At 32.9% G+C, this 15,123-nt stretch overlaps 1 protein-coding gene across 1 annotated transcript in view; it reads left to right on the top strand.

Moving 5' to 3' along the window:
- The window catches only part of Purg (purine rich element binding protein G), a 36,821-nt gene extending 21,698 nt beyond the window's left edge, over positions 1–15,123 (top strand). The window contains exon 3 of the mRNA XM_026414044.2: positions 14,887–15,123. Coding sequence (XP_026269829.1) covers positions 14,887–14,991 — 105 coding nt within the window. The 3' untranslated portion in view covers positions 14,992–15,123. The remainder of the gene's footprint in view (positions 1–14,886) is intronic.

Genomic DNA, 15,123 nt, shown 5'->3' with positions numbered 1-15,123 from the left:
TTGGTAAAAATTATGCCTGTTGTTATAGCTAATTTAAAATGTTCTTTTAAATGTATTCTAGGCATTTTCTTATTTTTATCTCATCTTTAGGCTCACTTCTGCCCTGAATTCACACTGTTCATTCCCTAATAGAAGGCACAGTATTTGTTACATTGGTGCACATGTCTATACATAAATCATTTGCTGGATTCTAACTATATACATATCAGCCTCTGCCTTAAATTCTTGAGTCTTTGACCCTATGTGCTTTAATCTCCCTGCCTGAGCTTTCCTCCTTAGCTAGTGTTTCAGAATCTGATCTCTTTCTGTCTTAGTATCTAGTCTCTGCATTGCAGAGTAGCCAAGAAAAAATTTTACTACTCAGAGAATTTACTTCATTTGTGAAGTTTATCAATTAAAAATAAATTAGTGAGGCTGTGGATGTAGCTCAGTGGTAGAGCACTTGCCTACCATATTTAAGGTTCTGGATTCAATTAGTGAATCTTTTTCCTATACTCCTACAAGCAAGAGATAAATGACCACATAATAAGTAGGAAGCAGGCTTTTTAAAAAAACTATTTGGAAGCAATATTCCAGGTTTTTATCAAATTAACTCAAGAACCACATCAACTTCCTTTCCATCATTATATGGCAATTAAAGTTGTTGATGAAGACTAGAGCACTACAATATTCCCATTCATGCACACAAATTCAATCATGTTCATTATGTTGTATTTATTAGAGCAGAAAATCAAAATAGCACATATTAGAAATGTTTCCATTTCAACAGGGTTAACAGCATTGCGATTAAAACTCTTAAGTAGGAAATTTCTTTAAATAAATGACCTTGCTCACTGGCTTTTCCAGTTAACCATGTTTTTGTAGCATCACTGGGGAATCAGCAGGCTGAATTCTCAATTCTGGCATGCAGATTGAATTATTCTGATTCAATATTTTAAGCCCTAAAAGTTTTACTCACAGATTAGCCTAATCTGTTATGAATTATCATGTGTTTATAAATTATATATTTGTAAATATAAAAAGATCAATATGCTAAGATTATCAAGGAGAAGCTTCATAAAAGTTCTACATTTGCCTTTGCTATGGCAGATATAAAACAATAATTATTATAACCTACTTCCTCCATTCATCCCCTTAAGCAATAGCAATAATTTCAACTGTATTTTCAGTTACTATCTCCCTACAGAATTATCTGGCCCTCTGTGGCCTACTATAAACTAGTAAATTGCACAGATTTTGGCATCAGCCAGTTCTAAGTTCAAGCCCAAACTCTCTCATTTGTGTAATTTAGGTCAATTTGTTTAATTCTACATTTTACTTAATTTTGCGCTTACAATTAACTTAATTTTACATTTTTGTTCCAAAAATGTACTCATACAGCACTCAATTTATACTTATTGATTACCTGCTATATGCTGGACAATATTCTAGATCCTGTGGGATTGTATCAATAACAAAACAAAACAGGCTTCTCCACCTTATAGGACCTGTGGTCAACCAAATTCTTTCAAAGAAGAAAAGCTTTTTTTTCCTTTTTTCTTTTTGTGGTTTTGGGGATCAAACCCAGGGCCTAGCCACAGACTAGGGAATATCACACCATCATTTATTCCTGAAGGAAATCATAACTGCTTTGTTTCTATTTTTAAATAGATGATCATTATTAGGCAGTTTGCAAGATTTAGGAATCATTTTCCCCAGTGCCAAAAGAATTCCATTCACCTATTTTCTGGTATTGGTGTGGGTATCCATAGTGACTTGACAACCTGATATTTTCTTGTCTAAATCTGTCATCAAATTTTTTTCCTGAAGGAGTCTTCTTCATCCTCATTCATAACAGATGGGGAAAATCCTAAAAATGTTATGTTCAAAAATCATTTAACTGTTCACTATAGAATATGAACTTGATATTATTAAATGGTTCTTCCATTACCCACTGTCTGCTTCTTCACTACTTAACTTCAAAAATCAGTGGACACGTGTGGGCTTCGTCAGAATATTTTTGTTTTCATCTCTCAACTGAAAGTTTTCCTCACCTGTTTTTTTTTTTCTTAAATTGAAAACGTTATTATAAGATGATGTTTTAGCCCATTTGACTCTTAAAAAAATAGGTTTTGAAAGTGAATGCGTACTTTAACCCTTGGTTTCAGGATAGTAAGAAACTATTATAATTTAGGCCCTGTCATAAAGAGGATCATACAGACCATAGTCTTTTTTAAAACTATTTTTTTAGTTGTTGATAGACCTTTATTTTATTTATTTATATGCGGTGCTGAGAATTGAACCCAGTGCCTCACACATGCAGGCAAGTGCACTACCACTGAGCCACAACCCCAACCCCTAGACCATAGTCTTTATTTATTTATTTATTTATTTAAGTTGTGGATTAACACAATACCTTTATTTTGTTTATTTTTTTTTATGTGGTGCTGAGGTCGAACCCAGTGCCTCACACGTTAGGCAAGCGCTCTACCACTGAGCCACAACCCCAACCCCCCAGACCATAGTCTTGACATTTAGCTTTTCCGCTTTCATATTTGAACAGTATTTTTTCTATCTTGCACTGAAACTCTGTTTTCTTTTGGTACTTTTGGACCTTTAAACCTCTCAACTCTCAGAAATGTTAACTGAAACATCTCATCATTATCCATTCTATTGATTGCATAAGTTTTTATTGTTCACCCTAGAGAGGCAAACAATGTCCTTAGTGTCATTGAGTTTTAAAGGGAAAATTTTATAGTGAGGATCCATGTTACCCTGTATCAATTTGTTTTTTAAATTGCCCCAATTTAAATTTATGCAGATTTTATGTTAACAAAGCAATAAAAATAATAATGTCTGGCTTAGGGATTTTAAAACTTATTTGTTTTTGTTTTCTAAATAAGCATATACCTAAACTTTCACTTTTTAATAAATCTGATTTTATAGGGTAAGAAGCCACTATGTGAGGTAAGAAATGGCAATTACAGGTAAATAAGACTCTTCATTTATTTATTCAACAAGTACTTATTGTTTTTGTCCCATACTCAGGTATTATTCAAGGAAATTGTTTACTTTTTCATCTAGTATCACGTGAAAATGAAAATGAATAGTAAAATTACATATTCTAATGTCTTTGTATAACATGGACTTGGAACAGCTTAAATCTTTGGTATATTTGGAAAAAATTACAAAAAAATATATTGGAGAATAATTATCTGACTTTTGATTACAATTTTAAGTTTGCAAACGCATATTTGGCATCACTTGTGGATAAATTCTGTTCAGGATATTCCTATTCTCAAAACTAACAGAATTTCTCACTTACTTAGGATTATCAAGTATTATAATAAGATTACACTAATTCATTGGATATTTGCCTTTCAAGGTAACCTCTTTAAAACTGATAAACACATGTCCCCTCACATTTGAAGTGATAAGATAATCATTATAAATTAGGTCCCAATCACTGAAATTCAAAATGGTTTTGAAATGTGAAATCCCATATACATATGATTATGTACCAAGAAGTATAAGTTAACATTTTCTTTTATTCCCACCTAGAAGTTTTAAGCAAATTAGTTTCCTTTCTACACTAGTGGTGTCCTACTGCTCCACAAGTAATCCTTGATATAAATGCCTGTAGAGTATAGGTCCTGGATTTCACTCCAGGGTATGCTTCTGTCTGTGAGATACTTTGAAGGGAGAAGTTTGAAATGAAAAAACAAAACGCCAACCATCCTCTGACACTTCTGCAAAAATATTGTGTTTAGTTGTAATATTTTATAACATTTTTATTAAGATATAATTTACATAGAGTGAAATGCTCCAATGTTAATATACCATTCAATCAATTTTGACAAACATGGAGACACAGAACACCTCTGTCATCCCAGAAAGTTCCCAAGTAACACCTAACTTCCCAGTCAACATCAATAGACCCCAAACCATCCCAGCTTCCAAAAGCAACCACGAATCTGATTTTTATCACCACAGCTTAGGTCCTGCCTATTCTAGAATTTCACATAAATTAACATGTATTTTTTTTCGTATTTTGTTTGTTACATTATGCCTAGTAGGTTTGAGACCATCCATATTGTTGAGTTCATCAGTCAACCCTTTCTTTGTATTGCTGATGAAACTTGCTTAAAACAGGCAAGAAACAAGCAGATCTTCATGAAGTGTCTGAAGTGACACATAACTACTGCTAAAATCATGGCAGCAAATTAATAATAACCATTCAAGGGGTAGAAATGCACTCTAATATTAAGTGATAATACACCTACAGTCAAACAACTCTCCCACCTTAGTGTTATATGAATAAGACACACTCTTTTGGGAGATTCTAAATTATGCTACTAAAAACAGAGACGTGGGAGGGGTACACTTTAGCAATTGAGATGGCTATAGAATTCTTATGTCCTCCTATTTTGACTTCAGAAAGTAAATGTGAAAAATAATCCCAGGTGAGGAGCTAATTCTTTTAGTATCTCTGTTATTAAAACATGCTGGAAAGAATGCTTTCAATGTTTATCAATATGGTGATACCTTAATACCAGTTTCAAAATGACATAATGTGGACCTGATAAGTTCAGTTTTATTGTTAGAAACTCACTTTAATCTAAAGTTCCTGGTAAAGCTTATATAAATGGAAGAAGAGTAGATAACAAAAAGAGCAACATCCAGGTTGCATTTTTGTTTTGCTGAAAGTCCTAATTATACATAGCTAAGTTTTGCTATTTTATGCAAAGATTCATTGAGGTCCAGGGGAGCAGGAATACATTTAAGCAAAGAGTATACTGTGATTCTTGGGAGCCATAATACTATAAAATGAGTTCTAATAGAGGTAAAGGGTGAATTTTTGCCCTCTATTGTCATTTTCAAGAGAATTCTATTCTTAACAAGGAGATGGCTGAATTTGACATAACTAAATAAAGGAGAGGATTGAACTATCTTTGGCTAGTCTACCCACATCCTTAACCATCTCCACTTTCAAGATTCTACAGGAACACAAAAGCATCTCAGAACACTGTCACAGACTGATAGCATACACATAGCCATTTTCTTGCTTTTATGGGTATTGGTTTCAATTTCACATAATCCATGAGTAAGAGAAAAGACAGCCATATAGTGCTACAGTGCTTACATTAGTTTTATGGGAAAAGTACCCAAATGAAATAAGAAATGCAGCCAGAGTATTGAGTGGATATTAATAAAGTTTCCAATTATTTTAATTCTCTGAAACTCTTATTCATTGTTTTCCCATTTCTTTCACTCTCTGCCTGTCTCTATGCACCTACTTTCCTTCTGCCCTCTCATACTATTTTTTCCTCCTTCTGGTTTCTAAATTGTTTTACAATGCTTGTATTTAATTCTGATATCATTCAAAAAAAACTAACATGAAGCACTTCTCTTTAATATGACCTACTTTAATGTAGAATTTGCCCTATCTTTTTTTAATATCCATGACAGTAGGGTATATATTGACTTATTATACATACATGGAGTTTAACCCATTACAATTCTTGTGGTTGAACATGATGTGGAATTACACTGGTTGTGTATTCAGATATGAACATAGGAAAGTTATGTCCGATTCATTCTACTGTCTTTCCTATTCCCATCCCCTCTCCTTTCCCTTCATTTCCCTTTGTCTAATCCAATGAACTTGTATAAACTTCTGTACTTCCTCTCCCTACCTTTGTTATGGGTTAGCAACCATATATCAGAACATTTGGGCTTTGATTTTGGGGGACTGGCTTATTTCACTTAGCATGATCATCTCCAGTTCCATCCATTTCCTGACAAATGCCATAATTTCATTCTTCTTTATGGCTGAGTAATACCCCACTGTGTATATATGCCACAGTTTATTTATCCATTCATCTGTTGAAGGGCACCTCAGTTGGTTCCATAGCTTGGCTAATGTGAATTGAGCTGCTATAAATATTGATGTGGCTGCGTCACTGTAGTATGCTAATTTTAAGTCCTTTGGGTATAAACTGAGGAGTGAGATAACTAGATCAAATGGTGGTTCCATTCCAAGTTTTCTGAGGAATCTGGATACTGATTTCCAGAGTGGGTGCACCAATTTGCAGTCCCACCAGCAATGTATGACTGAATCTTTTCCCCCACATCCTTGCCAACATTTATTGTGACTTGGTATTCTTGATAATTGCCATTCTGACTGGAGCAAAAAGGAATCTCAGTGTAATTTTAATATGCATTTCTCTAACCACCAGAGATGTTGAACATTTTTTCATATATTTTTGACCATTCATATTTCTTCTGTGAAGTGTCTGTTAATTTCCTTTGCCCATTTATTGACTGGGTTATTTGGGGGGTTTTGGTATTAAGTTTTTTGCATCTTTGTATATCCTAGAGACTAATGCGGTATCTGAGGTGCAGGTGGTAAAGATTTTCCCCCATTCTGTAATCTCACTGTTCATGTTCTTTGTTGTTTCCTTTGCTGTGAATAAGCTTTTTAGATTTATGTGGAATTACACTGGTTGTGTATTCATATTCATACCATCCCACTTATTGATTCTTGATTTTATTTCTTGCTCTTGAGGAAGTCAGTTCCTAAGCCGACATGGTGGAGAGTTGGGTCTACTTTTTCTTCTTGTAGGTGCAGTGTCTGTGATCTAATGCCAAGATCCTTGATCCACATTGAGTTAAGTTTTGTGTGGGGTGAGATATAGGGATTCAATTTCAATCTACTACATATGGATTTCCAGCACCACTTGTTGAAGAGGCTATCTTTTCTCCAATGTATGTTTATGGCACCTTTGTCTAGTATGAGATAACTATACTTTTATGGTTATGTCTCTGTATCTTCTATTCAGTTCCATTGGTCTTCAATTCTATTTTTGACAATACCATGCCATTTTTGTTACTATAGTTCTGTAGTACAATTTAAAGTCTGGTATTGTGATGTCTCCTGCATTACTTTTCTCACTTATTGTTTTGGCTATTCTGGGCCTCTTATTTTTTTCAAATGAATTTTGTGACTGTTCTTTCTATTTCTATGAAGAACATCATTGGGATTTTAATGGGAATTGAATTGAATCTGTATAGTGCTTTTGGTAGTATTACCATTTGGACAACTTTAATTCTGCCTATCAAGAACATGAGAGGTCTTTCCATTTTCTTAGGTCTTCTTCAATTTCTTTCTTTAGTGTTCTGTAGTTTTTATTGTTGAGGTCTTTTATTATTTTGTTAGATTGATTCCCAAGTTTTTTTACTTTGTTTTTGTTTTTGAGGTATTGTGAATGGGATAGTTTTCTGATTTCTCTTTCAGCTGATTTGTCATTGATTGCTGTATGAGTGTTAATTTTATATCCTGCTACTTTGCTGAATTCATTTATGAGTTCAAGAAGCTTTTGGTGGAGTTTTGGGGGTTGCTAAATATAGAATCATATCATAGGCAAATAGGGATAGTTTGAGCTCTTCTTTTCCTAATCATATCCCTTTAATTTCTTTCTTTTGTTTAATTGCTCTGGCTAGGGTTTCAAGAACGATATTGAATAGGATTCGTGAAAGAGGGCATCCTGTCTTTTTCCAGTTTTCAGAGGGAATGCTTTCACTTTTTTTCTATTTAGGATGGACTTAGCATATATAGCTTTTACAATGTTGAGGTATGTTCCTACTACCCTAGTTTTTCTAGTGTTTTGAACATGAATGAATGCAATATTTTGTCAAATTATTTTTCTATTGAGATACTTATGTCTTACTTCTTATAAAAGGCAGTTACATTTGAATTACCATGAAAACCTCATTAGGACAATTTAACTCATGAAGAGAACCAATAGTGCTGACACACTAAGCTTCAAGGATATATGTTCCCAACTCTAAAGACTGATACCTTATTTTCAGTAGTATATGTAAGTTGAACTCTCTAAATTACAGTCCATCATCTTAATTGTAGTAATTAATTTTAAGTAAGTGCCAATAATGTTTCTTACCAGATGAAAAAATGAGGATATGGCTCTTGTTCCCATTTGAATATGAGAAATGATATCAGCTTAATGTAAGAAAGGCAAAGAGATCTTAGAGTTAAAGAATTACAAACCTCATTTCTCAGTGAGGGCACTCTGCTTGAAAGGAAGTCCTAGCTTATCAGAAGTTAAAGTTTATTGTAAATCACCTGTCTTCCTCCCATCTACTTATTGTTCTAGCTAATAAAAAATAGGTTTTTAGGAGGTAAGAGAAGTAGCTCAGTGGTAGAGTATGTGCTTAGCATGTTTAAGGTCCCTGGTTCAATCCCCAACACCGAAAAAAAAAATTGGCTTTTACTTTCTAGTTTCTGACTTACATTTTCATTGCTTCTCAATCAAAATGTTGTAATTAGAAGTGTTTTTATTTACATATATAGATCCACATTTAATATCAAATCTATATATTTTTTCACTGATAATTTAAAACCATAACCAATCTTTACAAGAAATAATTTCACATTTCACTCACTGAAATGGGAATTGAGACTATGAATTGTACATTATTAGTGAAACCAACCTATTCTCAAGACAACAAGTTTATAGTGGGAGTAAGAACAAACTCCCAGATACTAATTTTGCAGACATATAAATCATTATAAATGTCCACACTGTAGCAATGCAATTTTAATACATTTATTCAATATTTTATAAATTATTCACCAAAAAAGGAATTAAAAAAGAAAACATTTGATACTTAGCAGTTGCTCTAGAGTTTCAAAACATAAAACTTTGGGGGTTTTAATTATTATTTTTTCTTAAGAAAGATTTTTGAGCACTGAACAACAAAATAAAGAATTTTAAAACTAGAAAAGTCTTGTCATCATCCAACCTTTTCAGCATTCACCCAGTTCAATAAAATCACTATCTTCTCAAGGGTCTTGGCTTTCCTGCTCCCATTGCCAAAAAATTGAAGAACCACTAGTCCTCCGATCCCCATTGCTGTACATGTGTAACCATCCTTTCATCTCTTTCTGGTATGCTCCATACTCATGCTAATGATTGTAGCTGTGAAGATTATTTCCTTGATTTATTATGTTTGGATTAGCTTACAAAAGAACCATCTACCATACACACAGCACAACTTTTAACTCAAATGCCTGGTAAAAGTACAGATGAATAATTCAAAGTTTTAGGAGTAATTGTGTCATTGGTAGGCTGTGTCATAAAGACTCAAGAATGAGTAATACTACCCCTATTATTTAAGACCATAATGCTACCTACCCTACTTTAGTGGAGAAGCAAAAGGAGACCTGCACAGGTTTTCTCAAGGAGTCAGAGATGGGCAATATTTATTGTGCATTACCACGTGAGCTAAGCAGTAGATCAAGATATTACAGCAGACGATGAGATCCAGTATTTGGCCTCAGAGAGCATATATTGTGCTCAGCATTGAGCAATGGCAGGTAATTGCCTACAGAAGAGAAACTACATGAGACTTCTACAAGTTTCCCGCAGCTTCATCACTGCACAGGCGAGTTATTAACTTTGCCTTCCTCATCAGTATACTTTGAGAAATAACTACTGTAGTATTGTGAGGCATTTTGTAAATGAGAGTGCTATAAAAAGAGATGAATATTAGAAAAAAACAAGATTAAATAATATAGTAGGAACGGTTCTCATATATATGTCCAATCTTTCATGTCACCACTACAGGACTGCTACCAGGGAGAACTTATTTTAGGTAAACACAATTGCCTACCCAGCTTTTGCAAAGTGAAGAAAATATCTGGGTATATTAGCAAGAAAGATTATAGAGTCTTACATTATTTGGGTGTTATATGTGCTAAATACAGTTGGAATATCTCATATAGTGTGAAGTTCCCACATGTCAGCAACTTCTTTTGCAACTCTGGGGCTAGGGATGTGGCTCGGTGGTACAGCACTTGTGTGGAAAGGGTGATGCCCTGGGTTCAATCCCCAGCACCACATATACACACGCTCTAGAATCTTCTGCATTTCAATATTTATTTGCAGTATTTATGTAACGAATTTTAAATACTAAAACTATCAAAGCCTATTATTTACCAACAAGGTATTATGTTTTTATAACTCAGAAACTGAAAAATTCTATAGGTAAATATTTATTCTGTGATTAAATCTGTCATTATATTGGGTTTGTGGAAATTGTTATCAGTGATTTATCATGGTAACTGATTTTATTTACATTTTTTTAAAATTTTTTAGTTGTAGTTGGACATAATACCTTTATTTGATTTATTTATTTGTATGTGGTGCTGAGGATAGAACCCAGAGCCTCACACTTGCTAGGTGAGCGTTCTACTACTGAGCCACAACCCCAGCCCTGATTTTACTTACATTTTTAAAGTTTGTTAATTTTCTCAGAAGACTGGGATATTTTTATCCCATCCTACATCTTAGACAAAAGACAAGTTTATATAATTCGTTTTTGTTTTTCAGATGCTTTCCATCACCACCACCACTGGGGATTAAACCCAGGGACACTATACTACTGATAGTACACCCCCAGCCCTTTTTATTTCTTATTTTGAGACATGATATCTCTAAATTGTCCAGGCTGGCCTCAAACTTACAATCTTCCTGTCTCAGGCTCCCAAGCAGCTGGATTACAGGTGTGGCCCATGCAACCTGGCTCAAATTCTTCTTTTGAAAAAAAATAATTTTTTTTTTAATTGTAGTGCTGGAGATCCAACTCAGGGCCTTGAAAATGTCAGGCCAGCGCTCTACCACTGAGCTATATCCCCAGGCCAGGGATGTAGCTTTTATACAGTCATTCTTATACATTCTCAAAATGGAGGAAAAGGACAGGAATCTTCTTTGGTAGACATTAATGTTCTGTGACTATGATTTACTCCCAATTTTAAAAAATTAGTATTTTTATATTTTTACTAGCCTTTTCTTTCTTTTTTTTTTTTTTTTAGTGGGGAGGGGATGGGATAGGGTGGGAGGGTTGTTCTGAGGATTGAGACCAGGAGCCTTGTTCCTCTAAGCTAGGTCTCCAGACCTTTTTATTTTTATTTATCTTGAGATAGGGTCCCACTAAATTGCCCATGATGGGTTTCAAGTATGTGATCCTCTTGACCAGATCTTTCTGTCTCAGTCTCCCCAGTAGCTAGAAATTGACAGGCATGCACCACCATATCCAACACCAGCATTTTCACTCTAATTGAAAGGAGCAATATACCACAGTGTTTAGGTTGTACTATAACAGAACCCAAATAACCTGCCATTGAGAATCATGACCCTACATTCTCTCTTTCTCCTGAACAATATAAAATTTTGACCTTGGTTTATAATGAGACATCACCCTGGTTTAATTTCATTACATTCAGAAATAACAAAAATATTCAAAATTTAAATTTATGTGCATGCCGTTTATTTATAAAAATATATATTCATACAATTATTACATGATAAGGAAATCTCCATTTTTAATTCTCTTTTTCTGATTGACCAAATTCAGTCATACACAGAACTTTCATACAGTGACTTACTATTTTATTCGTTCTGTATATTTGTGCTTTGGTCTTTTTATATTTATATATTTGTGCTTTTGTCCTTGTTATTTTATCTCTGTACACTTCTACTTAGTGCTTCTATTTAGAATAAAGATACAGAAGCATGAAAATCAATAACCCACCCATCAGACATTTTTGCTGTACTTCAGAGGAATGACCAGTTAAGGCTAGAAACCTCAGTATTTACTACTGTTTTCAAAACTTGGGTTTCTAGATAATATTATTGCTTCAGTGATTGAAGAGAGTAAGTATAATATGTAGTCAAATAGATAAAAAAACAGGATAACTAAACCAATTTGTTTTCTGTTAAACATATGACTTCTGTGTGTTGCCTGGCACAGTATTATTAAAATTTGCCTAAACAAGCTCTCATGATGTTTTCAAGTTTCATGGAATGCTTTGTCTATACTTGGACTTGAGTCTTCATAATGAAAAAGGCTCTTAACAGTTACTTTTCTTTAACACACAAACTATATCGTTTTTAGAAACTTATAATTCATCTTCCTAGTTATATTTCTACTAAGTTTGTGAAATTGTACTATACTAGTATGGAAAGGGTAAAACTGTATATGTATTTAGATTTTGAAAAGTAGAATCATGTGCATTTTAGATAAATATATGGTAACGTGGCACTTTGGTAAAGGAATGTGCAATTATAAAGGTTTATGCCACTTTAATTTTTTAAACCCTGGAATTACTCTCACTAGGCTTTAGATTCAAAGCCAAACCCAATTCTAAGACTAGCATTTCCTCTACTGGTAATTCCTGTTTTTCTAATAATATGGAACATTAACTTAAACCATTCTTTTCAATGAGTTTTCACTTACCTTCTCTATCCTGACTGCAAAACCTTTAACTTAAGGAACATTTTTAATTAACCCAGTGGCAATCAGAAAAGCATTTTAGGTATCCTGGCCATTTAATCTTGTACCTCATTTCAGTAATCTTTTCAAAATAGCTAAATTCCCGAAAATGAATATTCAAATATTTTAATTGAGTTTTAATGGTTAAGAGCTACTAAGCAGTTGATATGTATGTTGTCATAATTTTTCCTAAAATCTGGACCTGTCTAAATAACTGAGTATACAGATGTGCTTAAAACATATATATCCCCAAAGAGAAATAATTAAATATATAATAAATAGAATTCCATATGCTTATTGATATCATATAGATACACTCTTATTAGGATACCAGTATTTTACTATGATATGCCCATGGATAGTAGAAGCAAAAAGAATATAAATGCTCGATATTAACTGTTGGCATCAATACAGGTTATGCACAGTCTGTTGCAATAAAAGATATTCATTATGCCTGTATCTGAAGAATTCCCTGTTAGTTTTCTCTGGCCTTTTTAATTTTAGGTTGCACAATCATTTTAAATGTAAATAAAACAGAATATATGAATAAATGAACAAAATAATGGCCCCATTTGCCATATGATTAAATATTCTATTGAATTTTTTGAGGGACATTGGCTGCTGTAGATTATGACGTAAACCTGATTGTTCACAAGCAACATGAGAGTCTTATGTAAAAGTCCCAGCATTTAGAAATTATACATATTTTCCTTTCCCCACAAAATGGATTCAGAATTGATAATTTAAATTTATAATTTTAAGCTGCTAGTTATTAAAGATTACTATATGGATTGAAAGATTAAATAATATAAGAACTACAAGCCTTAAAATATTTTAGTGAAAAATTAATTACCTGGAAAAGAAGGCACTTTATTACCTTGAACTAGCTATTTGTCTGTATAGAATATGTCTAAAATCTCTTAAAATATTCTTTATCCTTTTATAAATTTATCCTATTTATATGTTTTTCTAAAGCCACTTAGAGTATAATGTAATAAATCAAACTATTTTAATTTAACAGAACAATATGCTACATAATATAGCCAATGAGCAATACAGAAATAAAACTCAAGAGTAACAAAAGTATATGTGATAATGGCAAAACTGTCTAAGTTAGTCTACAATCATTTGAAGTTAAAATATTGTAAAATTTGAAGACTTTATCATTGAACAATTTTTGGACAGTTTTTATTTTTAAATTTCTTTTTTTAATTTTTACTACCTTGATTGAAATGTTGATCAAATATAAGGGCAATCAAAATTATTCAGCTAGCCTATCACAGCTCAGTTTTATTTTAGCTGAATTTTTTAATGTAAATCACTTTCGTTTCTTCTTTGCTCAAGTCAGTCATACCTGGTAAATTATCAAATTTAAATCATTCACATAAATATACTGCTATGTGCAGTGTTTCTTCTTCAGGAAATGGGTAGATTTATAGAATGGATGTAGTTCAGCAAGAAAAGCAAGATATTTTTTCAAAAGGGTTCTACCTTCTCAAGTTAAACTTAACATCTTCCTGACATTTATTAAGATAGGCTAACTTTTCATTCAGAATGTTTTTCAACAGAATATTTCAAAGTGAACAAACTTTGCTTTCTTTTTTGTTTGAGAACAGAATATTTAAAAAAAAACATTTTTCTATAAGGTTACTTATCTTTAAGTCTTTCTTTGTGTAGCCATTTTTCTATCTCTAGTTTGAAATGTTTTTTACTAAATGTAAATGCAGTTCCTTAGATGGAGTCATCATTACATGGTATAGAAAGAAGTCAAGTTTATCAGGTCTGTCCTTATCAAGGAGAGACTAAAGACAAATTCCATGTCAGTTGTTTGGTTTGTTTGTTTTCTTTTTAAAATAAGATATATTAACCCAAAGGTGTGTTAATGTCAAGGCATGAACAATCTTAAATGTAGATCAATTGAGTATTTTGTGATGCTGAATAGCAGACTTTTCTCAAATATCTGTGATGCTAAATATTTTCCTTAGAAAGTTTTGTTTAATGTTAGATTGTTGTTCTGAAAGATGTTGGTCCTAGTGGGATTTTTGAAAATTTGGAAAACAAATAACCGCATGTATTACAAGTATAGATATGGTGAATTGTAAACTTACCGTATAGTACTGATTCTATTTTCAAAAATGTTTCACTGTTAAATATAGACAACATAAAATTGCTGCTGTACTGTAATTGAGTACTTTTTCCTAAATGACCCTGTTATCACTATTCCAGAATTAGAAGTTGGGCAGATACATGATTGATTCATGTGTCTGCATAGATGCTTCAAGGTATATTCTTCTCTTGGTGAGTAAAAATATATTTTCCTTGGCATCAATGCAATGAGATCTGAATATACCTGTATCTATTCTTACTGCACATTTCTTATACAGTATCTTCTCATATGCCAAAATTGACCTAGGCACAACTAAAATTAAGGGTTTGTTACATGCTTTCTAACAGAAAGGTTTTCAATAATATAATGGGTTTATACTGTAAAAATAGTGGAACTCCCTTTAAAATTTCCTATTTGCTAAATTTAAATTAATATTTTTTCTTTAGCTCACAAATTACCCTAAATCCAGAGAGAATATCAACCCTTTTCACTGTTGTCAAACCAAGCATAAGGAACAGCCCAATGATACTACAAAAACAGTTGAGGAATAAGGAATAAAATCTGTAATGTTACAGTCCAGAATAAAGACATTTGGTGAAAGAAATGAACCGAAGTTCATCATGAATCCAAGGCTTCTATACTTGGCATTCCTCCACGGAAAGGAAGACAAGTATCAACACCAT

Source organism: Urocitellus parryii, chromosome 14 (genome assembly GCF_045843805.1).
Source record: "Urocitellus parryii isolate mUroPar1 chromosome 14, mUroPar1.hap1, whole genome shotgun sequence".
NCBI classification, from domain to species: Eukaryota; Metazoa; Chordata; class Mammalia; order Rodentia; family Sciuridae; genus Urocitellus; species Urocitellus parryii.
Note: the sequence above shows the minus strand (reverse complement) of the source record. Positions and strands in the feature narration are given on the sequence as shown.